This window comes from Bos javanicus, chromosome 18 (genome assembly GCF_032452875.1).
Source record: "Bos javanicus breed banteng chromosome 18, ARS-OSU_banteng_1.0, whole genome shotgun sequence".
Lineage (NCBI taxonomy): Eukaryota > Metazoa > Chordata > Mammalia > Artiodactyla > Bovidae > Bos > Bos javanicus.
The window spans coordinates 7607407-7635243 of record NC_083885.1 but is presented as its reverse complement, the minus strand read 5'-3'; the positions used below and the strand labels follow the sequence as shown (position 1 = coordinate 7635243).

General features: G+C 50.0%; 1 protein-coding gene across 2 annotated transcripts in view; it reads left to right on the top strand.

Moving 5' to 3' along the window:
- CDYL2 (chromodomain Y like 2) overlaps nt 1–27837 on the top strand; it is a 170091-nt gene that overhangs the window by 135592 nt on the left and 6662 nt on the right. For both annotated transcript variants that reach the window (XM_061386825.1, XM_061386826.1), the window contains 4 exons: nt 6378–6595; nt 17173–17345; nt 23198–23408; nt 25168–25311. In XM_061386825.1, coding sequence (XP_061242809.1) covers nt 6378–6595; nt 17173–17345; nt 23198–23408; nt 25168–25311 — 746 coding nt within the window. The remainder of the gene's footprint in view (nt 1–6377; nt 6596–17172; nt 17346–23197; nt 23409–25167; nt 25312–27837) is intronic.

Here is a 27837-nt window from a genome sequence, read left to right as displayed (position 1 = left end):
TTCCTTCTCCAATGCAGGAAAGTGAAAAGTGAAAGGGAAGTCGCTCAGTCGTGTCTGACTCTGTGCAACCCCATGGACTGCAGCCCACCAGGCTCTGCCGTCCATGGGATTTTCCAGGCAAGAGTACTGGAATGGGTGCCATTGCCTTCTCTGCACATCTTCTCTAGAAGGGTATATTGTCAAGATGCTAAACTTTTGCCAAGTGAATGGGTAAGAAATGGTTTCTCAGTGTAGTTTTAATGTTCATTTCTTTCATTCTGAATTGTAGTTTGCATTATTCTTTTGAACGAAGTTGAATTCTTATAATGTAAGAGCTGTTTTATGTAGTATTTGTGGATTATCTGTGCATATCTTCGGTCTGTTTTTCTCCCCCTGGAGGAATTTTGGTCTTTTCGTCCTCAGTGTTTAAATTTTCTTTAGTCTGGGGATCTTTTATCCGTGGCCTGCTATTTTTTTCCTCTTTGTCATTCGCTTTTTAATTAGTTCTTTACCTTACCCCGTGCTCTTTTCCTTTCTGTCTGCTTTTGTCTGAGAATTTATTTTAAATGACTGTTTCCCTCACATCTATCACTTGGAGCATTCTAAGCATTCCTATTTTAAAGTCCGTGTCATATTGTCTCATAATATTTATTTGATTTGATTTGGAGCTGTTCGTTTCACCAACGTTGATTTTATCAGCTAGAATCCTAAGCATTAGATATCTTCCTGTTTTGGAATTTTGGCAGACAGGCTCATTTCAAGAGGGAAGTTGGTTTTGTCTTTCTTTGCTTCCTCTCTCTCCCTCTACCGACCCAGAGGTCCCAATAAAGCCTTGGCTGTGGGCAGCACGTGGCTTTGTTGTCGCTGTTCTGTCTTCATGGAGGACATCATGCCGTCCCATGGTTTCCAGCCCCCATCTCCATCCTCCCACCTCACGAGGGAGACATGAGTCCTGCTGCCCCCACGTCCCCTTCCTGCCCATCACTCCCAGTGCCAACCCCCACGGCGAGCTTTGTGTTGATGCTCTACCTCTCACACACAGAGATGATTATCTTGTTTGGAGCCCAGCATTGTATCCATCACTTCTGCATGTCTGGAGCAGAGGGGCTGTGTGAGAGTGAGATTCTGTGGGGCCTTCTTAATGGGAAATACTCCTTTGTACTTGGAAGGAAGGAGCATGAGAAGGCTTGATGGGAGTGGAAGGAAAGAAACCAGCCTGATCATCCTGGGAGGCAGGGATGGCATCTCCCATTCCATGTGTGGAAAGGGGGGGTGCAGAGGGAGTAGTGAACCCCCAGCCTGAGAAGGGGGGTGTGGGCTTTGAAACCTGGTCCATCCCTGGGTTTCACTCTGGCCTCTGCCTCATCAGGCGGTCAGTCCCTCTCCCCCTGGAACACACCATCTCCCCTGGACCTGTGTCCTGGGCTTGGAGCAGGAGAGCTGGGGCTACACCGACTCACTAACTGATTCCTCAGCTTTGGAGTGATGTGGCATCCTTCAGCTAACGTTTCTGAAAGTGCCTAGAATGAGCCACGCCCTTGCGAATCCCATGTCGGTTCCTTAATTAAATTTACACAGAACAACCCTCAAAAACAGGTACCACTAACCCCAGCTTATAGCGAAGGAGACGCCAGTGGAGAGCTCGTGGGTTTCCAGCTTCTCCCGATGAGCAGACACAGTGCTGGGATTCCCATGCTGTCTGGCCGCAAAGCCCTGGACTTCCCTGCTTCCGGCGTATTCTGTCCCCTATGGTGCCTTCCCCACCAGCCTCCCCTGTCTCTCTGGAAGCATGGTGCCCCAGAAGGGTAGCAGCTTTGAGAGCAGCTCGTGGGAGGGTGGAGTGGGGCTCAGAAAGGTGACTTAACGCTACTGTATGTGAGTGAATCCAGGCCCTCACGGAGGCTTCCTGCCTTGGCCCAGAGATGGCGTGTCCTCCAAGTTAGCATTCATGATGTGAGCCCTGTGTCCTGGTAGATAATAGACATACGGGTCTATTTTCTTATATAGTTTTATGGATTATTTGGTCAGATGGTCCCTTAGGGGCCGCTTCCCCTTATGCTTTAACAGAAAGACCATGGGCTCCTTCACCGAGAACCCCCCGTATTCTTTATCACGTCACCCTATCTTTTCCCATTTATCATTATTTTGATGATTAGTCTCTTTGTTTTCTTTCTGTCTCCCACCCTCTGGGAGGGCATGAAGCAAGCTCCAGGAGGGCATGGGCCTTATTTCTCTGGTTTTTGTTGGACCTCCAATATCTAGTGTGATGGCTGACACAGAGGAGGTGTAACTCATTAGATTCTGAATGAATGAAGAGAAGGAGGGGCAGTTGCCTCTAATCCTGGCTCTGCCATTTAAAACCTTTGTGGCTTCCTGCAAGCGCCTCACTTTTCCTATCTGCAAAATGGACTAAGAAGGGCAGTTTTGTAGGACTGTTGAGCAATTTACAGGCAGCTTACGGAGCTGCTCAGAAAAGGTAACCCTCAGGTCCTCCTCCTTGATGTAAAAGTAAACCAGCACCTTGACTTGGTTGCAGGGCAGAAGAGGTGAAGTCAGACCTCTCCCAGCCCCAGGGAAAACACTGCTGTTCCGGAGCCCTCGGCTTCTGACTTCTCGCGGGTGAGCCGGGTGGCTGCCGCTGAGAGCAGCTCCATGATGCGCTAACCTCTGCCAGCAGGTCCCCAGCACGCATCTGCCGGCTCCAATTAGGAAGGATTTCTCAGGAGCTGGAGGTTTTGAGCTTGACCCTGAAGAAACAGCTCCCTTTCCACGAGCCTTTTAATTAAATGCTCACGCTTGCTTTCCGGAGTTCATTGAATCGTTTACCTGCATTGTGGTGTTTGACAAAGCCCTGTCGCTTTGGGTAATGGAAAGGGACAAAATGAGGAGGCTTCTCAGAGTCTGTCTGATGACACGGCGGCTGGTGCTTCTGTGCCCTTTTGGGGCTGGGCGCTCATCTCGGTGGGGTAGGAGAGGGCTCCAGAGCAGCCTTTCCTGGTCTCTGCCTTTGGCTTGCTTCTTGCGATTCCAAGGCCCACCCCAACCCCCGTGCTCATTAAGAATCTGAGTCCACCTTGACAGCTGTCCTGAGCCTGGTTCTCACAGTCCAGTCCCTGGGGCAGGGGCAACAGTCTGGGGTGCGCCCAGCTGGCTGGTCAAACCTTCTCCAGGGGATCCAGGTGTCTGCTCAAGTGCAAAAACCACTGGTCTAGGGACTCAAACCCACCTGCATGTCAGAATCACCTGGGGTGTCGTTTTCTTTTTTAAAAAGTTAACTTTATTTTAATATATGTTCTTTAAAGGAAACTTTATTTTCTAAATAGTTTTAGATTTCCAGGAAATTTGGAAAGAAAATACAGAGAGTTCCTGTGTGTTCCCTGTAGTCAGCCTCTCCTGTTTTTATGACATCTTAAACTAGCTGGTCCATGTGTTACAATCAATGAACTGCTAATCCATACAGTATTATCAACTAAAGTCCAGACCTTATCCTACCATCTATCCTACGATCCTATCCAGGATCCCACACCCCTTTTCGTTGTCATGTCTCCTTAGGATTCTCTGCCCTGAGACAATTTCTCCGATTTTCCCGGGTTTTGATGACCTTCACATTCTTGCAGTACAATGATTAGGTATTTTGTAGAATGCCCCTCAACTGGGATTTGTCTGTGTGTTTCTCATGATTAGACTGGGGTTGTAGGGTTTTGAGAGGAGACCCCAGAGGTCCAGTGCCTTCTCCCTCACATTATACCAGGAGTGCAGGCCATGCCATGACTTATCCCTGTCAGTGCTGGTCTTGATCACGGGGCTTTGGCTTCTCCATCTGCCCCAGTCAGGTTTCTCCACTGTTCCTCTTCTCCCACTAAGCCCCTTCCCCCACTTTCTACATCGTTTGGAAGGTATGAAGCACACCCTTAAAGAAGCTATGTTTTACCTCCTTGAGAACAGAGCATCTACCTGAACTATTTGGAATTCTTCTCCATGGAAGATTTGTCTCTTGTTGAGTCACTAAGTCGTGTCCGACTCTTTGCGACCTCCTGGACTACAGCACACCAGGCTTCCCTGTCCTTCACTATCTCCTGGAGTTTGCTCAGATTCATGTCTCTTTTCTCCCGTTTATCCAGTCATTTGATTATATCAGTCTAGACGCATGGATATTTATTTTTTACTTTCAGTTATAACACAGTATGTGCTTTTAATACTTTACTTGCTCAAATTCCTGCATCTTTGGCCATTGAGAGCTCCGTCAGTCGACGCCTGTGACCTTTGACATGTGTCACCATTGTGAAGGTTGTTCCTTGTTTTGGTCTTGGTTTCACTACTCCCTCCCTTTCAGTCTCTGCAAGCTTATCTTGCATGTTTCCTGCCCCAGTCCTGGAATCACCTATTTCTCCAGAGAGCCCCTGTTCCTTTTGTTGAGAATGGTTATCAGAAAACAAGACCTGGACTCCTGGGGTGCCCACTGCTATTGGGGTGCCAGACTCTGGGCCTTCTCAGCCGACAGAGCGAGGAAATACATTGTGTATACGAACCTGCGTAGACGCTTATCTAGAAATATTTCTGTATGTAACCATCTGTACCTGTGTTAAGTTCATACTGATGTCTTCAGTGTTCATCCATCAACACATGGATCATTCTAGGTCCCTCCCTTTATTTCTCTATAAACTCCCACTCAAACAGAGAAACCTTGCACTCCCACTTGCTATGTATTTACATAATTGTTCAACTCCAGCATGCATGTAGGATGTCAGAATTCTTAACTCCTAGTTACCTCCACTTACCTCCACGGGCTTCTCAGGTGAAAGTGAAAGTGGCTCAGTTGTGTCCAACTTTTTGCTACTCCATGGACTGTAGTCCACCAGGCTCCTCTGTCCGTGGGATTCTTCAGGCTAGAATACTGGAATGGATTGCCATTCCCTTCTCAGGGATCTTCCCAACTCAGGGGGCAAACCCAGGTCTCCTCCATTGCAGGCAGATTCTTCACCATCTGAGCCACCAGGGAAGCCCAGGTGGGTTATTGGTAAAGAATCTGCCTGTGGTGCAGAAGGTTGTGGGTTCCATCCCTGAGTTAGGAAGATCCCCTTCAGAAGGCAGTGACACACCAGCCCAGTATTCTTGCCTGGGAAATCCTGTGGACAGAGGAGCCTGTGGGCTACAGTCCATGGGGTGGCCAAGAGTCAGACATGACCTAGTGATTAAATACCAACAGTTTACCTCTGTAGGAATCAACTTCATCAACTGGACTACAGTGCTTCCATGCAGGTTGTTTTTAGTTTTACAGACTCCACTCCTTCCTAAAATTACTTTGGTCAGGACCTTTCCCCTGTCCTCCTTCAGGGAGGTGGTTTCATATGCGTGTCATACAGTTAGGTCCTTTTTATCACATTCTGCGTTCCATCCTTGGGTGGACACGAATCTGAGCAAACTCCGGGAGATAGTGAAGGACAGGGAAGCCTGGCATGCTGCAGTTCACGGGGTCGCAAAGAGTCGGATGCGACTTAACGACCGAACAACAGCAGCAAAGGTGTCTATGCTGTAAAGTTCCGCAGGTTTCGGCTAATGTTCAGTGTCTCATATTCGCCATCATATCTTGCAGAGTAGTTTCATGGCCCTAAAAAAGTCCCCTGCATTTCACCAGTTCTGCCCTCCTCTTACTCCACCTGACCCCCTGGCCACCAACGATCTGTTTACTTTTTCTACACTTTTGCCTTTTCTGAGATGTCATATAATTGGAATCATACAGTATGTGTTGCCTTTTCAGACTGGCTTCTTTCACTTAGTGATATGCATTAAAGAGTCACTCATGTATTTTTGTGGCTTGACAGTGGACTTCTTTTTATGCCAAATAATATTCTACTGTGTGAATGAACCAGAGTTGAAAATGAAAGTCACTCAGTTGTGTCTGACTTTTTGTGACCCCATATATAGTCCATGGAATTCTCCAGGCCAGAATACTGGCGTGGGTAGCCTTTTCCTCTCCAAGAGATCTTCCCAACCCAGGGATCAAACCTAGGTCTCCTGCATTGTGGGCAGATTCTTTACCAGCTGAACCACAAGGGAAGCTCAGGGGCATATCGGTTGCTTCCAGTTTTTGATTATGAGTAAAGCTGCAGTATTTTTGGTTTGTGGTTTGTTTTATTTAGGGACCGTTCCTGGATCCGTCATTGCTGAAGGGTGGATGTGTGGGAGAGGGAACCAAGGATCTCACGGGGCCCTTCACAGAGAGTGCTATCTGTGCTCTTCCATGTTTGGAGATGTAGCCTTTCACCACCCAGAACAGAGGCTGCCCGCAGGTCCCAGCCACATCCAACCCTTCCCGCGACAATCTGAGTGTTCTCCCGCCGTGCTCCTGTGTGGCTGTTCTGCGGTCAGCGTCTCACTCTGTGTTCTGATTTTGGAAGGCTCTGCTCTGACCAACGGGGGCCTCAACCTACACAGCCCGGTGAAGAGGAAGCTGGAAGCTGAGAAGGACTACGTCTTTGACAAAAGGCTCAGGTACAGCGTCCGCCAGAACGAAAGCAACTGTCGGTTTCGGGACATTGTCGTGCGGAAGGAAGAGGGCTTCACGCACATCCTGCTGTCCAGCCAGACCTCGGACAACAACGCGCTGACCCCCGAGGTGAGAGGGATGGGATGGCGGGTGGGTGCTGGCTCTCTGAGCCCTCCGGAGTCAGTGGAGACCACCCACCCTCAGGCAGACTTGACCTGGGGACCCAATTTGCTGATCTCACTACATCCGTCATCTGTCTGATCTTTATGATCTGTGACTACAGTATCCCATTTTGAAAACGAAGACCCCGGAAAACAGAGAGATTCAATAAGCTGATCATGGTCACAGAATTAGTCAGTATTGGCTCCAGAAACCAAATATCACATCTTGGGCTTCTCCAGCAAAACTGAATGGTAGTCAGCATGTCTAATATAGATGGAATTATATTCGCTCAGCTCACTTACAGTTTTTTTGATTGAGATATAATTCACATACCATAAACTTTATCCTTTTAAAATGTACAGTTCGGTGGTATTTAGTGTATTCACAAAGTTGTGTGGCCGTCAGCATTAATTCCAGAACATTTCCATCACCCCCAGAGGAAACCCTGTGCCCGTTAGCAGTCACCCCCATTTCCTCCCCACATCCCTGGCAACCACGAATGGTCTTCCTGTCTCTACGGATTTGCCTCTTCTGGGTGTTTCACAGATGTAGAATTGTGCAATGCATGGCCTTCCGTGGCTGGCTTATTTTACTCAGCAGAGTATTTGAGGGGTTTATCCATGTGGCAGCATGACCAGTGCCTCATCCCTCTCCCATGTATGGGTAGGCCACACTTTGTCTATTAGTTCTCCAGGGGTTTATCCATGTGGCAGCATGACCAGTGCCTCATCCCTCTCCCATGTATGGGTAGGCCACACTTTGTCTATTAGTTCTCCAGGGGTTTATCCATGTGGCAGCATGACCAGTGCCTCATCCCTCTCCCGTGTATGGGTAGGCCACACTTTGTCTATTAGATCTCCAGGGGTTTATCCATGTGGCAGCATGACCAGTGCCTCATCCCTCTCCCATGTATGGGTAGGCCACACTTTGTCTATTAGTTCTCCAGGGGTTTATCCATGTGGCAGCATGACCAGTGCCTCATCCCTCTCCCATGTATGGGTAGGCCACACTTTGTCTATTAGTTCTCCAGTCGAGGGACATTTGGGTTGGCTCTACTTTTGGTGCAGACTTCCCTAGTGGCTCAAAGAATCTGCCTGCAATGGAGGAGACCTGGGTTCAATCCCTGGGTCGGGAAGATCCTCTGGAGCAGGAAATGGCAACCCACTCCAGTATTCTTGGCTGGAGAATCCCATGGAAAGAGGAGCCTGGGGGGCTACACCCCACAGGGTCGCAAAGAGTTGGACACGACTGATTGACTAACACTTTCACTTTCCACTTTTGACCATCTTGCATAATATTGCTATGAACATTTGTGTATATGTTTTTGTGTGAACATAAGGTTTTCTTGGTTATATTCCTAATTATGGAATTGCTGGGTCATAAAGAGCCAACTCATTGGAATAGACCCTCTTATTGGCAAAGATTGAAGGCAGGAGGAGAAGGGGATGGCAGAGGATGAGATGGTTGGGTGGCATCACCAACTCAATGGACATGAGTTTGAGGAAATTCTGGGAGACACTGAAGGACAGGGGAGCCTGGTGTGCTGCAGGCCATGGGGTCCCAAAGAGTCGACTGAGCTACAGTAACAATGGTAACTGCATAGTTGACCTTACGAGGAACTACCAAACTATTTACCCCAGTGGCTGGGCCACTTTACATCCCCAACAGCGGTGTATGATGGTCGCCATTCTTCTGCTTCCTCGCCAGCACTTGTTATTGTCTGTCTTTTTTTATTACAGCTGTTTTGGTGGGCGTGAGGTGCTATCTCATTTTGGTTCTGGTTTGCATTTTCCTAATGATGGATGATGTTGGGCATCTCCTCTGGTGGCTGTTGGCCGTTTGTCTGTCTTCTTCAGAGAGATGTCTGTCCAAATCCTTTGCCAATTTTTAAAATTGGGAATTTTTTAGAGTTGAGTTTTAAGCATTCTCTGTGTGTTCTGAATATCACACCCTTGTCAGAGCTATGATTTGAAAATCCTGCCATTCTGAGTTGTCTTTTTCCTTTCTAGATAACATTCTTTGACATTCAGTTCAAAAGTTTTTGACGTCCAGTTTATCTTTTTTCTCTCTGACTTTCTTTTTTCTTTTTGACTGTGGCTCACGGCGGCTTGCGGGATCCTAGTTCCCCAAGCAGGGATTGAGCCCAAGGCCCCATCAGCGAGAGTACCAAGCCCTCACCCCTGGACCGCCAGGGGATTCCGTCTCTAGTACTTTTTAAAATGCTAATTCTACTTATGTCTAGATGAGCAGAACCGTGAAGCAGTGAATACATAATGCATTTACATAGACAACACCATTCAAAAGAGGGGGTGCTTAGCGGATGGCAGGGAAGAGATTGTTGATAGTGCCCGTGTGAGAAGACTCGCATCCGAGCCGTCTTCTCCTGCTGGACCAACCCGGCAGGGCACAGAGTGATGAGTGACCATCTGCACACCGTGTCCTACTTGCCCCTCTTCATCCCGCCTTCTGGTGTAGGGTTATTACAATTCACGTCTTCCAGGTGAGACAGCATAGGCCTAGAGAATGGAATAGGGCTGGGCTCCTACGGCTTCAGAGAGGGTGGCCCTCAGCCCAGCGCCTGGGCATTGCAGGCAGTTCAGTGCAGACCCCCGTTCCCATGGTACCCTGCACTCCGGTGTCCACAGCAGCAATGCAGACCTGGAGGGTGAACCACGGGATGGGTTTGGGGTGGGGGGGGGACACAGTCAGGGAGCGACTGTGTCACTGGTGACCCACCCAGACGGGAGGTGCAGATGGTCTGGCACTGCCCGGTGTGTCCAGTGCAACTCAGGGGGGGCCCGGAAGTGGGTGGAATGGGAAGTGCTGTGTCCTTGAACTTATTATAATCACACATTCCCTATATGCTCTGGATCCCGGATCCTTGTCAGAGCTATCATTTGAAAATACTGCCGTTCTGTGGGTTGTCTTATTCTTTTCTAGATAGCACTCTGATATTCAATTCAAAATTCTTTGAAATCCAATTTATCTTTTTTTCTCTATTACATTTTTCCCCTTGTCACTATGATTTACATAGACTGTGGTTCTTTTTGGGGACTGTGGGGGTAACGGGCAGGAATGTTTGTCAGCCTGTGAGGGAAGAGAGTGGCCAGGGCTGTGGAGGTGGGGGGCTGCTGGTGACTCATCGCCCCTCTTCTAATCACGGGTGTTTGGGGTCGCTTCCTCCTCCGCCTTCAGTGGAACCACCTCTAGGTTCTCTGCTGTGTAGACCTCTGCAGAGATCTCAGAGTCCAGGGCCTGTGGTTTTTCCCAAAGGCCGCCATTCACATGTTGATACACCTGGAAACGTTGTTATTTTAAGCTCCTCACAAAACATTCCCAAGAGACCAATTCTTCTCAGATTTTTTCTACTTCACTACTTTTAAAAAGCATGCTTGAAAAAGGCACGGTATTTTCCTTTGATAAACCGAATAGATGTGGAGCCTCCCAGTTCATCCTCTCTCTTCGCAGCAGCTCTGTGTATAAACTGTTGCCTTCTCATCACAGAAGTGTGTGGCATCTGACTAGTTTCAGGCGCCCGGGTTCTCACCTCCTGAGACTCGGGTTTGGTTGATTAGCAAGGTTTACTCCTAATTGGTGTCTGTCAGTAACAGAACAGGGGGAAGATGGAAGAACAATTATTGATCTGGTGTTTTCAGCTCTCCCAGCAACCAGAGTGGATTGATGCCGTGGATGAATTGGCTAACTGGGTAGAGCAGCCGTGGAAGTATGTGACATGGTGATGGTGACGGAATACCGCTCCCCAGGCAGCGCTAGTGCTGAGGAACCCACCTGCCAGTGTAGGAAACGGAAGATCCACGTGTTCGATTCCTGGGTTGGGAAGATGCCCTGGAGGAGGACATAGCAATCCCCTCCAGCATTCTTACCTGGAGAATCCCATGGTTAAGAGGAGCCTGGTGAGCTATGGTCCGTGGGGTCACAGTGAGTCAGACACAGCTGAGCGACTTAGCACGCACAGAGTTAGCAGAGGAGCCCTGCCCCTCCCGGCAGAACTGGGATCAGATCCCGCCTCCAACACTTTTCCTTTTCTGCTACCTTGGGATTACTTTGCCTCTCTGAGTGTTCTCATTTATAGGAATCATACAGTGTATTCCCTGTGGGATTAGAGATAATGTCTGCAAAAGAGGCTCTCAGAGTCCCTGACACCTAGGAAGCATTCAGTGAATGTTCCTATTGTTGTTAAGATGAAACAGAGGTGTGACAGTGGCCGCCGGCAGCCCCAGCCCTGCTTCTTCAGGGAGGGACTGGAAAGAGGCCGCTCTCAGGGTCACAGCTGGACTCTTTTCCTGGCTGTGTACGTGGCGTTGGCGGGATTGGCCCCATGGGCGGAAATCCATACGTTACTGGGTGTGTTAACCGGATTCTGAAGCTAGCATGCGTGTTGTCATATTTCTCCTTGTCTGGAATACAGCAAAGAGCCAGGAAAATAATGGAAATGCCCCTGCAGGAAAGAATCGGCAAAATAGACAGTACAAAGTCTTGGGGATTAAAAACTCATCCACTTTCTCTTTAGGAGAGGACCTCAGGCCCTCACTGTGTTTCTGGGGTTTTCTTTGTAGCCCCCAGCCTCAGTCCACAGACCACCACCTTCCACGGGGGCCCCCAGACCCGCTGGAGGCATCTTCACACCCTCTGGGGTGTATCTGCCATGTCCACGCCATCCTCAAGCCAGTCACGTTTCTTTCTATTTCCATCAGAGGCCACACTGCTGGCTGTTTTGTCTGCACGATTGTATCAATCATAACCTACCAACAGGTCTGCCCACTTCCGTGTTTCCTGCCCTCTTGTCTGTTCCTCAGAAGGCAGAGTGATCTGCTGGAAATGCAAATATGATCAAGTCACTCCTCATACACACACACACACACACACTTACTTCAGACACATCAGTGGCTCCTCCAGCCTTACCTGAAGACTCGCTTGGGGAAGCTGCACTTCCACGCTTCTTCTAGTGACTGTTGGAAGGTCCTAGGTCCCTGCTGGCCACAGGCATCCGTTTCTTGCCATTGGCTTCCCACCGTGGACTATGGCATAGCATCTCCATAGGGCTGCTCATGGTGTGGCAGCTTGCTTCCCCCAGACTGAGAGCTCTAAGGAAGAGAGAGAGAGTGAAAGAGGACGACTCAGGGGATTTCCTGGCTTAGGGACTTGGTGCTTTCACTACCAGGGCCCAGGTTCAATCCCTGGTTGGGGAACTAAGATACTGAAAGCCTTGGATTGTGGCCAGGAAAAGCTGAGACAAGTTTAGTCATCCTGTATCTTAATCACCTCTTGAAAGGAACATCCCATGACTTCACCATATTCTCTTAGAAGTGAGTCACTAGGGACTTCACGCAGGTGTGAATACCAGCTACCTGGAGGCTGCCTGCCCCAGGGATTTAAGCTAGGGAGAGGGCAGGATAAAGTAAGGACACACACATTCTGCCAGGGAGCTGGTAGAAGTGTCACGGGAGGGGATTAAAGCACTTGGGGTGTCAGGAGAAGGAGGAGGTGGCATTTCGTGGGGAATATTTGAGAAGGCCTTCACGAGGGTGGTCTCAGTGCATATGGGCCCTGGGTGACTGGATTCAGCAAGTAGAGATGAAGGAGAGAGAGGGACCCTGGTCTGCTCCCATTTAATACCATTTTTAATGGATTTGGTTATCTGGTTCCAGCCCCTGGCAGCTCAGAAGGTAGAAGCTGCAGAGGAGGGGTGTGTTTTTTCCAGCAGACACTCACGCAGGAGCAGGCGGTGGCCACCAAGTGCAGAGCAGGGCAGTGGGCTTCAAGAAGGGACCCAGGGTTTCCACACACACGGTGGTCCGGCACTGTTTGTTAGCAGAGGTGCGCCCGGGAGCCTCTGAGGGGACTAGCATGTGACGTGGAGAGGCAGTGACGCGTGTGCAGCATGCTCTGTTTTAGAAGACAGAGGAGTGTGTAAGAATTTTAGAACGACGGTTCAGTTACATTATATGACTGGTGGGGGTCCTTCAAGAAGCGGGAACCTCAGCCTTCCATCCAAGTTGGATTATCAACACGAGAAAGGCCAAAGAAAAGTACACTAACTAGATACACACATTTTCATTTTTATTTATTTTTTTGGCCACACCTCTGGAGAAGGCAATGGCACCCCACTCGAGTACTCTTGCCTGGAAAATCCCATGGACGGAGGAGCCTGGTAGGCTGCAGTCCATGGGGCCGCTACGTTGGACACGACTGAGCGACTTCACTTTCGCTTTTTACTTTCATGCATTGGAGAAGGAAATGGCAACCCACTCCAGTGGTCTTGCCTGGAGAATCCCAGGGACGGGGGAGCCTGGTGGCTGCTGTCTATGGGGTCACACAGAGTTGGACACGACTGAGGTGACTTAGCAGCAGCAGAAAGACAGGTGGGAGCTTAGTTTCCCTGGGATCAAACCCACACCCCCTGCATTGAAAGTGCAGAGTCTTAACGACTAGACCACCAGGGAAGTCCCCAGGATATATACACTTTAAAAATTAAAAACTGAGTTTGTTCTTTCGTCGCATGAACAAAACACGAACCTGCTTTCCATCTAACTCATAGAGGAGGTGGCCGTTTTGTTCGACTTTATTCCACTAGTTGACCAGCGCGCAGGCCCTCAGGTGGGGAGTCACGTGAAGAATTACAACTCACGTCCCCAGGGCTGGGTTTTCCTTTCTTTGCCTCTCGGAGAAGCAGAGCTCATGTATAGGTGAGAGCCTGCCTATTTCTGGAGGCAGATGGATTAAAGGACCCACACGATAGTGACCTGTTAGCTTTTCTGATGTTTTAAATGAATATCTATGGCTTATCCCCGTTAGAATGGAAAGCACTTCTCGCGTCCTTCTCATGGAGCTCAAGCCCCAAGGGTTGTGATTCAGACTGATGTCTTGGCATGTGTTTTTTTTCCCCCACAAAGACTCACCCATTTGTTTAAGTCATCCTACAGTGTGCAGTAGTGGGCAGAGAAGGGAGGTGAGATTTGTATCCCGGTTCTGCCTCTTGCTGGTGACCTTGAACCCCTGACTTTGTTTTTCTGAGTCTTCCTTGCTTCATCTGCAAGACTGGGATAGCATACCCTCCATCACTGAAGTTTTGTTTCAGGTAAAATATTATGTGGAAATTCATGGATGCAATCCTGGCACCTCTATGCTTAATAAAAGGGCATGGTCACTTAAAGTACAATCTATAAAACAGTGGTCTCGTAAAGTGTCCCCACTGTACTCTACGATTCTGCCTTTTGAATATTTAATAACAATCATTCAAAAACCTGTTCCTTTACTGTCTCTTCTATTGGACTCTCAGCTCCACTCAGGCAAGTACATGCCTTGTTTTTTCTTTTCATGCACTTTCTGCACTCACTTTTCCTGCTTCCCTAAGTTCTGTTGGATTGAGTGAGCTTTTTTAAATTTTATACCCTCCGCCATCCATTCTTTGTAACTCATGTACTTTTGAGATGTTTTCCTTAAGCTGTGTCCACATGAAAGGGAAAAAGTTAAAGTGTTAGTTGGTCAGTGATATCTGACTCTTTGTGACCCCGCCAGGCTACTTTTTCCATGGAATTCTCCAGGCAAGAATCCTAGAGTGGGTAGCCATTCCCTTCTCCAGGAGATCTTCCCGACCCAGGGATTGAACCCAGGTCTCTTATATTGCAGGCAGATTCTTTACTATCTGAGCTATCGGGGAAGCCCATTATGTACATACACATAGTGATGCCTAATGTGACAGTTTCAGCAATACGTGAACCATGAACTTCCAGATGTTCAAGCTGGTTTTAGAAAAGGCAGAGGAACCAGAAATCAGATTGCCAACATCCGCTGGATCATCGAGAAAGCAAGAGAGTTCCAGAAAAACATCTGTTTCTGCTTTATTGAATGCCAAAGCCTTTGACTGTGTGGATCACAATAAACTGTGGAAAATTCTCAAAGAGATGGGAATACCAGATCACCTGACCTGCCTCTTGAGAAACCTGTATGCAGGTCAGGAAGCAACAGTTAAAACTGGACATGAAACAACAGACTGGTTCCAAATAGGAAAAGGAGTACGTCAAGGCTGTATATTGTCACCCTGCTTATTTAACTTATATGCAGAGTACATCATGAGAAATGCAGGGCTGGAAGAAACACAAGCTGGAATCAAGATTGCTGGGAGAAATATCAATAACCTCAGATATGCAGATGACATCACCCTTATGGCAGAAAGTGAAGAGGAACTCAAAAGCCTCTTGATGAAAGTGAAAGAGGAGAGTGAAAAAGTTGGCTTAAAGCTCAACATTCAGAAAACGAAGATCATGGCATCTGGTCCCATCCCTTCATGGGAAATAGATGGGGAAACAGTGGAAAGTGTCAGACTTTATTTTTCTGGGCTCCCAAATCACTGCAGATGGTGACTGCAGCCATGAAATTAAAAGACGCTTACTCCTTGGAAGAAAAGTTATGACCAATCTAGATAGCATATTCAAAAGCAGAGACATTACTTTGCCAAAAAGGTCCATCTAGTCAAGGCTATGGTTTTTCCAGTGGTCATGTGTGGATGTGAGAGTTGGACTGTGAAGAAAGCTGAGCGCCGAAGAATTGATGCTTTTGAACTGTGGTGTTGGAGAAGACTCTTGAGAGTCCCTTGGACTGCAAGGAGATCCAACCAGTCCATTCTGAAGGAGATCAGCGCTGGGATTTCTTTGGAAGGAATGATGCTAAAGCTGAAACTCCAGTACTTTGGCCACCTGATGCAAAGAGTTGACTCACTGTAAAAGACTCTGATGCTGGGAGGGATTGGGGGCAGGAGGAGAAGGGGACGACAGAGGATGAGATGGCTGGATGGCCTCACTGACTCAATGGATGTGAGTCTGGGTGAACTCCAGGAGTTGGTGATGGACAGGGAGGCCTGGCGTGCTGCAGTTCATGGGGTTGCAGAGAATCGGACATGACTGAGCAACACAACTGAACTGAACTGAATGTGACAGTGGCCTCTGCACCGTCTCCAGACACAGCCTCACATGCCCCAACTCTGGCCTCTCACCCGTGCAAACTCCAGCCTTCAGTCAGCCTCTATCAGTTTGATGATGATTTCATAGTCAATTCTTACACTGATTTACTGACACATTTTCTCCTTTCTTTGCTGGCTGCTTTTCCTTGCAAGTCAGTTTTTCTTTGTGAATATAGTTTTCTTTTTCTTGAAGTGCATCCTTTTTTAGTTCTTCCAGTGAGGGCCTAAGGGTAGTAAGCATTCTTTTACTGAAAATTCTTAATCTTTTTTTTTTTTTTAACCTTTTTAGTTTATATTGGAGCATAGCCGATTAACAATGTTGGGATAGTTTCAGGTGAACGGTGAAGGGACTCAGCCATACATATACACGCGTCCATTATCCCCCAGACTCCCCTCCCATCCAGGCTCCCACATAACATTGAGCAGAGTCCCCTGTGGTATACAGTAGGTCCTTGTTAGTTATCCATTTTAAATACAGCAGTGCGTGCATGTCCATCCCAAACTCCCTAACCATCCCTTCTCCCCATCCTTCCCTCCTTGAAAACGCCTGATCTTTACCCTTGCCTCTGAATGATGCTTTAGCTGGATATAGAATTTGTGTTTAATGGTTATTTTCCTTGGCACCTGGAAAATGTTACAGGTCAGTCTGGTGCCAAAGCCCACTTCCCACTTGACCTCTGAGCCGTGTGAGCATCTTAGTGGAATTAAGGATAAACAAGATAGCATTGTTATTACTGGATATATGGAACTGCTCAATTCAACACATATTAAACTGGAGAAGAGAACTGTGACGGACAGGATTGCATCTTGGGACCAAAAGATGCAACCTGATCCTAGGTAGCAATGTTTATATAAATGAGTGTGGGTTTTTGGTATATGCTATGGTATTAGCACTTTGTATCCTCAGCAGCATTGATATGTGTTTTTTTGAAATCTGAATTTGAAAGTCGCTCAGTCGTGTCTGACTCTTTGCGACCCCATGGACTATACAGTCCAGGCCAGAATACTGGAGTGGGTAACCTTTCCCTTTTCCAGGGGATCTTCCCAACCCAGGGATCAAACCCAGGTCTCCCACATTGCAGGCGGATTCTTTGCCAGTTGAGCCACAAGAGAAGCCCAACATATATCAATGACTGCTGCTATGAAAACAAAAAGGATAAGCAGGAGCATAGTTAAACTGGGACTTCTGGCGACAGCTGACATACCTTGCCTGAGCTGTGCGCAAGAATATTTTCCCACACCTTGGAAAGGGCCAAATAAGCAATGCTGGCGGAGGACGTGCTGAGATTTAGCAGGCTTAGACAGCTTCACACCCGGCTTCCGAGCCTGCAGCCACTGACCCCACTGGCACCTCCTTGGCGCTCTGTGCTGCTTTGGAGATGGTACAGGGAGTTGGGTTTGGGTTTCTTTCTTTGGTCTGGGTGTGGCATGTATGCAGGGGAGGCTCCCTGCACGGGAAGAGCAGATTCACTCTCCTCTACGCCCAGGGCTCTGCACAGGCCTGGAGGTGCTCTGCTTTTAGAGGGACCACTCACCATTCCCACAAATCCATCTCTGCCCTCAGATCATGAAGGAAGTGCGGCGTGCACTCTGCAATGCAGCCACAGATGACAGCAAACTGCTGCTCCTCAGCGCTGTGGGCAGCGTGTTCTGCAGTGGCCTGGATTACTCCTACCTGATTGGCAGGTTGTCCAGCGACCGGAGGAAGGAGAGCACCCGGATCGCGGAGGCCATCAGGTGAGCCTTGCTGGAGTTCAGACACGTGGGGGGATATGCCTAGGTTTAGCACGTGAAAATACAGGCTGCTTAGTTAAATTTGAATTTCCAACAAGGAAACATTTTTAAAAGCATAAGTATATCCCATCCTATGCAGCACTTGGGATACACTTATACTAAAAATTTTTTCAGTTGCTCAGTCGTGTCCAACTCTTTGCAACCCCATGGACTACAGCACGCCAGGCTCCTCTGTCCTCTATCTCCTGGAGTTTGCTCAAGCTCATGTCCACAGAGTCAGTGATGCCTTCCAACCATCTCATCCTCTGCCACCCTCTTATCCTTTTGTCTTCAATCTTTCCCAGCATCAGGGTCTTTTCCACGAGTCAGCTCTTCACATGGGGTGGCCAAAGTATTGGAGCTTCAGCTTCATCATCAATCCTTCCAATGAATATTCAGAATTGATTTCCTTTAGGATTGACTGGCTTGGTCTCCTAGCAGTACAAAGGGTCTCTCAAGAGTCTTCTCCAGCACCACAATTCAAAAGCATCAGTTCTTTGGTGCTCAGCCTTCTTTATGGTCCAATTCTCATATCTGTATGTGACTATTGGAAAATTGTTTTATGTTTATCTGAAATTCAGAGTTTAATTGGACATCCGATATTTTCCTGCCAAAATTAGAGATGCTTTTACACTCTAGGTTATATCCCACTTTATTTTTTTTTTTATCATAAAGAGATTTTATTTCCTCATGTTAAACCCAGCCTCTGGTAATGCCCAAGTATTATACACACTAATCCCACCCTCTGCCTGATGGTGAAATCTTTGCTTTTCTGGGCGTCCCAGCCTCATGGAGCTGACAAGGCTCAGCCATGAGGAGGAGGAGGGACGTGCAGCTCTGTATATACAGACCCTTGGGTGGGGAGCATTTCCCCCTCTTGCATTATCTTTGGGGCAAAAGCTGGGATCCTGGGGAGGACATCCACTCCCATAGATCAGTATCTCTTTTGGGAAAGCAAAGGGTGGTTACAACCTCATTCTTTACAGATTTGTCAGAAGCAAGTGAGTGTGACTTCCAGCACGGCTGTCACTGGTCCTGCACCCTGGGAGGGGCACACACCCGCTGCTCCACCGTATGTGGACTAAGTGCTCCTTCTCCAGGGACCAGGAGGCACCACCGAACCATGACTTGTCTGGGACCACACTCCCCCGGACCACTGGTTCTCAGCCCGGGAGCTTTTCCAAAACCCAGCAGCTCGGCAGCATCTCCAGGAGCTTTGGGCTTAATGAGTGAGGGGAGCGCTGGGGGAGCATGCCTTGGGTTTCAAAATTTCTTTGGTGATTCTAATATGAAAGCAAGATCAGGAACCCCTGCCGCATGCCAACCAAAAGGCTTCTCCACATTGACAGTGCACCAGAAATCGGGAAGATCCCCTGGACGAGGGCATGGCAACCCTCTCCATTATTCTTGCCTGGAGAATCCCATGGATAGAGGAGCCTGGCGGCTTATAAGTCCATGAGATCACAAAGAGTCAGACATGACTGAAAGTGACTTAACACACATGTCCCAGAAGTTTTAGAACCACAGTGTTGTAGAGAAGCATTTCCCGGAAAACTTGCTGCAGCTTTCCAGAGAAGCATCGTGAATGAGGGACCCTGCTGATAAATGAGGTCTGTCCCCTCGTCTGTGGATTTTCCAGGCATGTTAAGAAATTTACAGTCTGAGAGGTCTCTTGTGAAAGAACTTCGTTCAGAGTCTAGCAAGGCCGATACGTATTTTGGCCACAGAACCTTGTAAGCTGCTGGCGTCCCTTGCAGTTCTTACGCACGATCTCAGCTGGGCTGAGCCCAGGATCCGGGCCAGACACGCGGCCGTGGCACCCCCGCTGTGGTCCCTCCCCATCCTGATAGTTTCCTAAAGAAAACACGCCTGCACCTGGCCCGGGAAGCTGCCTGCCCTCTGCAGATGTTCGCTGAATGAACTAGCAGATGTGGGAAGAGCTCGGATGACTCACTCCGCAGAAGCCTCTATCCAGGACCCAAACAAAGCTATGTGCTCCATCCAGGCCGGCCTCACCTGAACCCCTCACGGGAGACCATGGCCTGCTGGCTGGATGCTGGGACGAGAAGGAGTGAGATTACCTGTGTGCAGTACTTGGTCCATTCCTGGCCCGTAATGAGTACTTAGGACTGGGGTAAAGAATGATTTTCACTGTTCTTCCCGTTACTTCCAGCCATGAGGTCTAGCTAAAAGCCTGGATCTGACAATGGAACGGGCTTCTGGTGGGGGGCCCAGGGTGGCTGTCACTGTGTGTGTGCCTGGTGCCCACATGCCCCATCTCAGCCGACTTGGCTCCGAATGTTGGCAGTGGGGGGCTGCACCCCACAGCTCCTGTTAAAGGGAACGGGCAGCAGGGTCACAGTTGCCAAGTGCTCCGGGTGGACTTTGGACACTCCCGATGCAGGATTTTGCTCCGAGTCTCCTGTGGGCCAGGAGAGGAGCTCACGGACCACTGGGAACAGCATGAAAGCTGTGTCTGCCCTCCCCGGCCGATGTGCTGACCGTGATGACAGAGACCCACGTGCCAGGCACTGAGCTGGTGCTGGGTGGACCCTCACATTGAAGCCTCTGCTCTCATCTCAGGACACACCACTGGCTTTCCCGTTTTACGAGAAGCCAAATGAGGCTCCAGAGACTAGGTGACTTGCCCCAGGTCTCCCCACTCGTTAGCGGCAGTGTTGAAGCTGGAGGCCAAGTCCTCTAGCCCCCAAAGTTCCTTATCCTCCTGCCACGTCAGCCCAGCCTGCAGCTCCTGGCACGGGCTCAGGTTGAGTGGAGGCAGCGATGAGGGCTGGCGTGAGCCTGAGGGGCTCTGACATGGGGGGAGACGCCAGCCATCTTCCCAGCGCTGCCCTGCCACCCAGGCCAGGATCAGATATCTGAGCGGCAGCATCTGTAATGCAATATCCTGTTTGCTGTCTGGCTTGCACGTCCAGCGGGCCCTTGCGATAGAGATCTCCTACTCGAGGTGAGAGGAAAAGGAAGGGGAGTGTGGTCTGCTCACCGTGTTTTTATATCAAGGAAATGAATTTGCAAGTCTGCTGGATTGAATGGAGAAGGGAATGGCAACCCACTTCAGAATTCTTGCCTGAAAAGTCCCATGGACAGAGGAGCCTGGCAGACTATAGTCCATGGGATTGCAAAGAGTCGGACACAACCGAAGCAACAGCACTCGGCACGCTGGACTGAAATGGAAGGGTGGGTTGAAGGGTCAGAGGGTCGGAGCTGAGCATGCTTGGGCCCCTCTGCCCTCCTCGGGGGTCCTTGGTGCCTGTGTACAGAGCTCAGGTTGGAAACAACAGCGTGAAAGTTTCTGGGGTCTGGAAGAGGAAGCTCCTGGAGAGTCATGAGTGCCCAAGTGACTTTCTGGAAGGACTGTCGTGTGGATGGTGAAGCAGAGGGAATAGGAGTATCAGAGGGGCCACAGCAGGGGGGGCGTCCTGATAGGGGTGTGCCCCCTTTACTGAGAGTGTGCAACAGAGGCTGTGATGCATCCTCAGGAGGTGATTCTATGCCAAGTGGAAGATTTGGTTCCCTGCCTCTCTCTTAACATCCTTCCCAGTTGTGAGATCCAAGGTCCTGGAGTTGTACCAGGGGGTTTAGGAATGGGACATCTGCTGAAAATCCCAAACCCAAACCCCGTGGTTCCAAGGACCCTGCAAAGAAGCCCCACGTCCCCCTGCAGATTCCAAATTGCATTTGGCAAAAACCTCCTGTTAAAACCAGTGACTGGGGCCATGAAGTTAGGAAGTCAAGCTAGGAAACAGGCCACTGGAAAACCAGGACTCAGAAGGCATAGGGCCACATCTCCCTCTGTGCAGCAGTGTACTCTGGGGTCAGCTGCACTGGGACAACAGTGGCTGAGGTGCGTCACAAAGAGTCTACGCACAGAGTCGTACAGAAGTCAGGAAATCCAACGGCTCAAGCCTGGGTGCATACTTTTGTGACAGCACGTAGGTCCCAAGATAACCCCCATGTCAGGAGCCATGATGTTAAGCCATCTTCTCACAGTTCAGTCCAATCCCGGCGTATCACTGTGATACCCAGATCTTTTGAGATGAATTTGGGGGAGTAGTATCAATTGAGAAGAGATAAATCAGCTTGATGTTTGTATAAGTTAAGTATTTGCTGCTGTAACAAATGAACCCCCAACATACATAATGGCTCAGCTGTGAAAGAAATTTACTTCTTGCGTGTGTGATCTCAGAGTAGATATTACCGATCAACCCATGGCTGTCCCCCAAGGGCTGAGTCAGGAACCCAAACACCTGCCATTTTGTGATTCAACAAATGTGTTCCAAGATTGCTGAGCTTGTTAAGCTGAGAGGGCCGGGAGGGCTGTGTGGTGGGAGATTTTCTTTACCAGGCCCAGAAGTGTGTATCTGGTTTCTACTCATGTCCCATCGGCCGGCACCTGGTTACTTGGGCATAGCCAGTTGCCAGGGAGACTGAGAACCATGTTTCAACAGTAACCCCAGGAAGAAGAGGGAAGGGAAAGCAGGTCTGATGACCAGCCGGTGCCTCCCTACCACACATCTACCATCCTTGCTCTCTTTCTGGGAGCTGATTTACCAACTGTTCATCCCGATGTGCTTGGAGACCAAGCACTGCATGAGGCAGACCTGTGAGTTTCCTTAAGGAACTGGAAGAGGAGGAGAGTTCAAGCAAGCAGCAAATAATTGGGATAATTGCAAATCCCGATCACGGAGTGTTCCAAGAACTCTCAGAAGGCCGAGGCAGCCCCTGCACAGTGAGCAGAGATGAGAGAGACAGGAGATGAGTCTGGAGAGGGAAGCGGAGGCAGACCAAGGTCACAGTTTGGAGTCTGGATTTTATTCTTGTGAGTTCCTGTTAGTTTCCAGTCTTCCACCTGAAAATAATGAGGGATGCAGGCTTTACTAGACATCCTGGGTTTTTCCTCCATGTCCGATAACATTAATGTTTTATGGACCTTATAAAGCAGCTAGGGGGAAGGTGAAGAGTGTCCTAAGGCAGAGGACCTGAGGTTGTTGTAGGTGTCCCTGTTTAATATTCAAGATGCATGTTGTAAGCTTGCTCGGTGCAGGACAGGGAGGCGACATTGCCTAATCCAAAGCCACGGAGCCAGATGCCTCATGCCCCCAGGGGAGCCCAGCATCCTTCCCCAGTTTTGGCCAAAGCCACCCAAACATACAGACCTTCATCAACATTCTAGAACCACACTCAGTGAGTCTGGTATGCCTGTAGGTAATTCAAAATCAGACAGTCCTGAGACTGAAAGAACTCTTTAGAGGTCATCAGTCCCCACCTGTGCCCATGGTCTAAAGCTCACTCAGGGTGATCATTGGGCCAAACTTGGGGTACCTCCAGTACCAAGGGGTTCATGCCACCAAAGGCGCCCACTCCACCCTCAGCACTGTCCTTAGAACATTCCTTCTCTCCTTGAGTTCAAATACCCCTCCTTATAAAACCCTCCTTCAGGTCCGTTCTGAACGTTAACATTCAGGGTGTCCTCCTTAAGGGTATTTGCTCTTCATTACTATCTTGGAGGTGGGAGGGCAGGGTAGCCAGGTGCAGTGCTGGGACCATGGGTTGACCTGGGGTCTTCTGGGCAAACTGTGGTCACTCCATGAGTTTTCCCCTGAAAATCTGGTGCCAAGCACTGTGCCATTTCTGTGCCTGTGGCTCCGGGGCTCGCCATCTGGGAGGTCCCCTGATGACCCGTGGGTGCTTTCCAGCACCTGGGAAGGCTTATTCCCACCTCGACAGAATCAAGCTTGTCTGTGGGTCTTGGCAAATCCACTCACCTGCTAAAGAGGGTCCTCTCTTTTCCCCAGGGACTTTGTGAAGGCCTTTATCCAGTTCAAGAAGCCCATCGTGGTGGCGATCAATGGGCCTGCTCTGGGCCTGGGCGCCTCCATCCTGCCCCTCTGTGACATCGTGTGGGCCAGCGAGAAGGCCTGGTTCCAGACCCCGTACGCCACCATCCGCCTCACGCCTGCCGGCTGCTCCTCCTACACCTTCCCCCAGATCCTGGGCGTTGCCCTGGTAAGCCTCCTCGTCTCTGTGGCACATTTGGGGCGCCAGAGCACCCCTCCTCTGTCCTGGTGTTTAGGACGTGGCCCTTCACGTGGGTAGAGTCCCAGGGCTGCTCCCTCCCTGTGCAGTCTGCAGGTCGTCTCAGCTTCTTCTGCCTCCCCGGGGTTGCTGCCCGCCGGTGTCTACACAGTAGCCCAGAAGGTGGATTGCAGGGTGGTTTGGACTCAGGAGCTAGGGCTGCTTTCTTGCGGCTCACAGCCTCAGCGGTGGCGGGCAGATGAGGCAGGCATGTTCCCCTGTGATCTCAGCCTCTGCGCTCTGCCCCGTTCCTCCCAGCCTTGGTGGTCACAAACATATTAACATTGCAGAGCCTTGTCTCTTTCTTTCATTTCAGTCATTTCTGAAACTCCAAGAATGTTCCCAATTGAGACCTGTTTTTGCCAACTGACTGTGTCCCGTTTGGCTTCTTCCACTGGGCTCCTTCCTCACATTTCTTCTTCCTGAGACGGCGTCTCTTGTCTCTAAATACGTACAGCGTGTGTTTGTCTTTAAACCTCCAACCAGATGCATCCATTAGCCTGTTATCGACCTGACAAATTTCACTCCTTGGCAGTGAAAGATTGTCCTTTGGGTCATCATGACCCCCCCAGAGGGGAAGCGGGTGCACAGATCCAGAGGCTGGGAGAGCTTGGCATTTCAACATCTGCCTAAGAGCAGCTAAAGTGTGCAGAGCCAAGAAGGGGACGGGAGGGGAGGCCGGTAGACAGCAGTCAGGGAGGGGATTGCTTGGTCCGCTGTGGGAAGGAGGCAGGGACTTGTCCTGAAGGAGGGAGGGGCTACGACCCTCTTGCCCTGAGTGTCAGTGGGACAGCCGCTCGGTGTCAGTGGTGGCTGCACTGTGCCCCGCCGCTGCCTAGGACCTTGTCCACGTAGCTCCTCCCAGAACACGGATCACAGCTGAGAGAAGTTCTTGGGGGAGCAGAGTACAGAGGACTCTGCAGAAGGCAGGAGGGGTTTCTGCCCTTGGCTCCTGGGCAGCGCCTGCATCCAACTCTGGGCCCCTGGGAAGGATGCGTTCTCTGTGTCAGGATCATGGGTTACTCAGGACCTTTTGGGCAGTCGGTAAGGGAGACACCTGAAGTGGCTTAAAGGGTGGTGTGGACAGAGAGTTTAACAGTTCCCGTAACTGGCAGGTCCAGCAGTAGAGCCCCTGTTTGGGGTGCCAGGCCCCAGAATCCCAGCATCAGCAGGGCTCTTGTTCTCCACCTGTCCTGTCTCTGCAGCTCCTCATCTCCATGGAGCAGGGACAGACACAGCAGTGGGTGGCCTTGGGCTGAGTGACTTAAGCCACCAGAGAAGGAGAAAGATTCTTCCCCATGCTCTCCAGCTTGGAGACCTCACAGAGAGCTTTAATGTCTAGGGTGGCTCTTCTGCTTATTCCCATATCAGCCATCAAGGACGGGGTGTCAACTCTGAACTGTCCCCTGTCCCTCCTGGGGCATCTGCCACCAGACATGGGGAGGGGTATTGGGCAGACGAAGCTCCTGTAGGTACATGACTTCTTTCGGGAATTTAACAGAAGCTGGGGCCCTCGGCTCAGAAAGATGCATACAGATACAAGCGTTGGCAAATAGTTCCCCCAGCATCTTTGGTCTCCAGTTAAGGATGCCGCCTCTGAGAGCTGGGACCATCACCCACAGCATGCTCACTCATTAACAGGCTCACAGGCATACCGGCTCTCAGCTTTCTCCTGCCTTTGCTTTTTCAGGCCAATGAGATGCTCTTCTGTGGGCGGAAGCTCACCGCCCAGGAGGCATGCAGCAGAGGCCTGGTGTCCCAGGTCTTCTGGCCGACCACGTTCAGCCAGGAGGTCATGCTGCGGGTCAAGGAGATGGCCTCCTGCAGCGCGGTGGTGAGTTCCGCGTCTCTGTGCGCTGTTCTCGCAGGTGGGGGCCGCGAGACCGGAAGGGAGTGTCTGACTTGCCAGAGGTCGCGCAGGGAGTCCATGGGAGGCCCTGTGTGATTTCGCAGAGGCCGAGTCTTGGTGCTGAGAGCTTAAATCCAGAGGGAGACGGTGAGCACAGTTAGCTCCAGTGCAGAAACCTCAGAAGAGATTTATAGCCTGGGGTAGAAGTGATGCTTTAAAGTTCCTAAACTTGCACAGACACACAAATCATCTATGGTTTTCAAAGAAAGGGGAAGCAAAAGCGAATAAGGGCAGGGTATGAGCCAGCTGAGAGATGAGAAACACCAGTTCCTGCTACCCTGGTACCTCATTTCTCCTGCCCGCCCAGCGCGCAGCACATTTAGAGTCTATAGTTCAACTCCTTGAAAACGGGATAAGTGAATAACACCTCCATGGAGGTACTGGGTTTTAACTGTCGATTTTATCTCCTAAAAGTCGCTCTGAGCACTGCGTGGGAATACCCTGGGAAGGGGGAGAAAGGGCAGGGCAGGAGAAAAGGCTCTCTGAGAGCAGAAGGTCTGGCCGTTCACTGTGCTGCAGCGTCATGGGGCGCTAGGCTGGACTGTGGGGGCCGAGCGGTCCCCACAACTTCTCCCCGTCTACCCTGAGTCCCCACCCACAGTCACTCACCTCCTGATTGCCCCCGCCAGCCTTTACAGACACCCACTGTGCAGCGGTGCCCCCAGGAAGCCTGTGGTCCCAGGGACGGTGGCAGGGTGCGGACAGCCCTGCCTTCTTGGTGGTCGTTTGTTGTGGGCCGAGCCCTTTGCTCAGCTCTTTCTGTGGATTCTCTTTTAATCTTCCTGATGACTCTGGCGGCCAACTCTTTGCCCAGGACTCTCTCCTGTGGTTTTCACCCCAAAGATCTCAGGTCCCAGGAAACTGCATGAGCCTAGGTAGACAGGGGTGGTTGGTGCCATAGGGGCCACTGCCTGCAGGAGTGGGTAGACGTTCTCAGTGGGGTAAACAGTGTGAGTGAGGGCACGTGGGGTTCAGGCAGTGGTTCCTGGTGGTGTGAGCTGGCGCACAGCATGTTTGGGGGCCATGAGGCTGAAAAGGCAGGAGGACAAAGACTCCAAAGCTCCCCTGAGGAGTCTGACCTCTGGGGGTGCTCAGAAACGGCTTTTGAAGAAGTCCTGCAAGGAAGACTCTCCTGTCCACAGATAGGAGTTCAGGAGCTTCGGGGTGATTCACCTGAGACAGGAATCTCCCCCATAACCCCCAGAGATGGTGGTCCTCAGAGAAATTTGGGGGAGGGAAGAGGTGTCCTTCGTCAGCTGATCCCTTCTTACCACCCGTGAGCCTCCAGCCCAAGCTGAAGGATATGGTTCCAGCCTGCTTGAGCAAGGGAGCTCTTGTCTTGCTTTTTTCTGTTTGAAAGCGCTTGGTAAGACTGAGAACTGAAGTTCCCACGTCCACAGAGAATGGGGAGACAGAAGGATGCTCAGACACTTTGCTGCCAGCAGTGCCTCTGCCAGACTGAGGCAGCCGTGGGGCCTACAGAATCAGCCAGGGGTTTGCAGGGCATGTCCACCAGGCAGCCGTGGGCACCTCCACTTCCCTGAGCTCGGGTCCTTCATCTGTAATGCAGAGATAAACATACTGCCTATTTGTGAACTTGAGGTGGAAATAAACGACTGCACGGAGAGTGCCTGTCATAGAGCCGACAGCTAACGGTGGTTGTAGTGGCTTTGCTGTCGCTGTGATTGCTGCGATTGTTCTTACTCATGATCATGATTATTATTGCTATTTTTACCACGCTGGCTACTGTATTACTAATATTCCAATCGTTAATACTGCTGTAATATAGTACTATCGTATTGCTATCACTGGCATTACTATGATTGCTGCTGTAATACTATAGCTCTGTTACTACTGTTACCGTTATTACCACCCCTAACATTACTGTTATCACAACTATAATACTATAGTATTACTGTTGTCTCTATTATTGCTCGTTACTGCCATTTATTGCCATTGTTATTACTTGCTATTGCAAGGATTGCTACTTTTATTACCACTGCTTACTGCTAAGCCTGAACAAGGGACATTGCTGTCGAGGCGGGTCCTGTGGGTACCTTGGCAACCTGTTAGTTCATTTCATTATCTTACTCTGCGGTCCCAGCCATTCTTGAGTTAGGTAGCACACGGAGGTTAAAGCAGTGTTTCCCCAAGTTTTTTCCTGACATCCATAGAAAGTGAAACTGAGTATCAGTCACCCTTGGGTAAAAGACCAAGTCCTTGCAGTTGGGCTTAACACAGGTCCCACTCAGCCATCCCAGGGACTGAGGGCTTGACATCTGGGCACACGTGCAACCTGTTCCTGGTGTTGCCAAGGGGCAGAGGCCTGGGAAGCCCAGGACCACAGGAGGCGCCTCCTCTGGCTGTGGACATCAGAAGGTTACCCAGGCCAAGTATGTCCCTCGGGAGCAGGTCCCCGGCGCCTGACTAACGAGGCTTGTGCATTTCCCT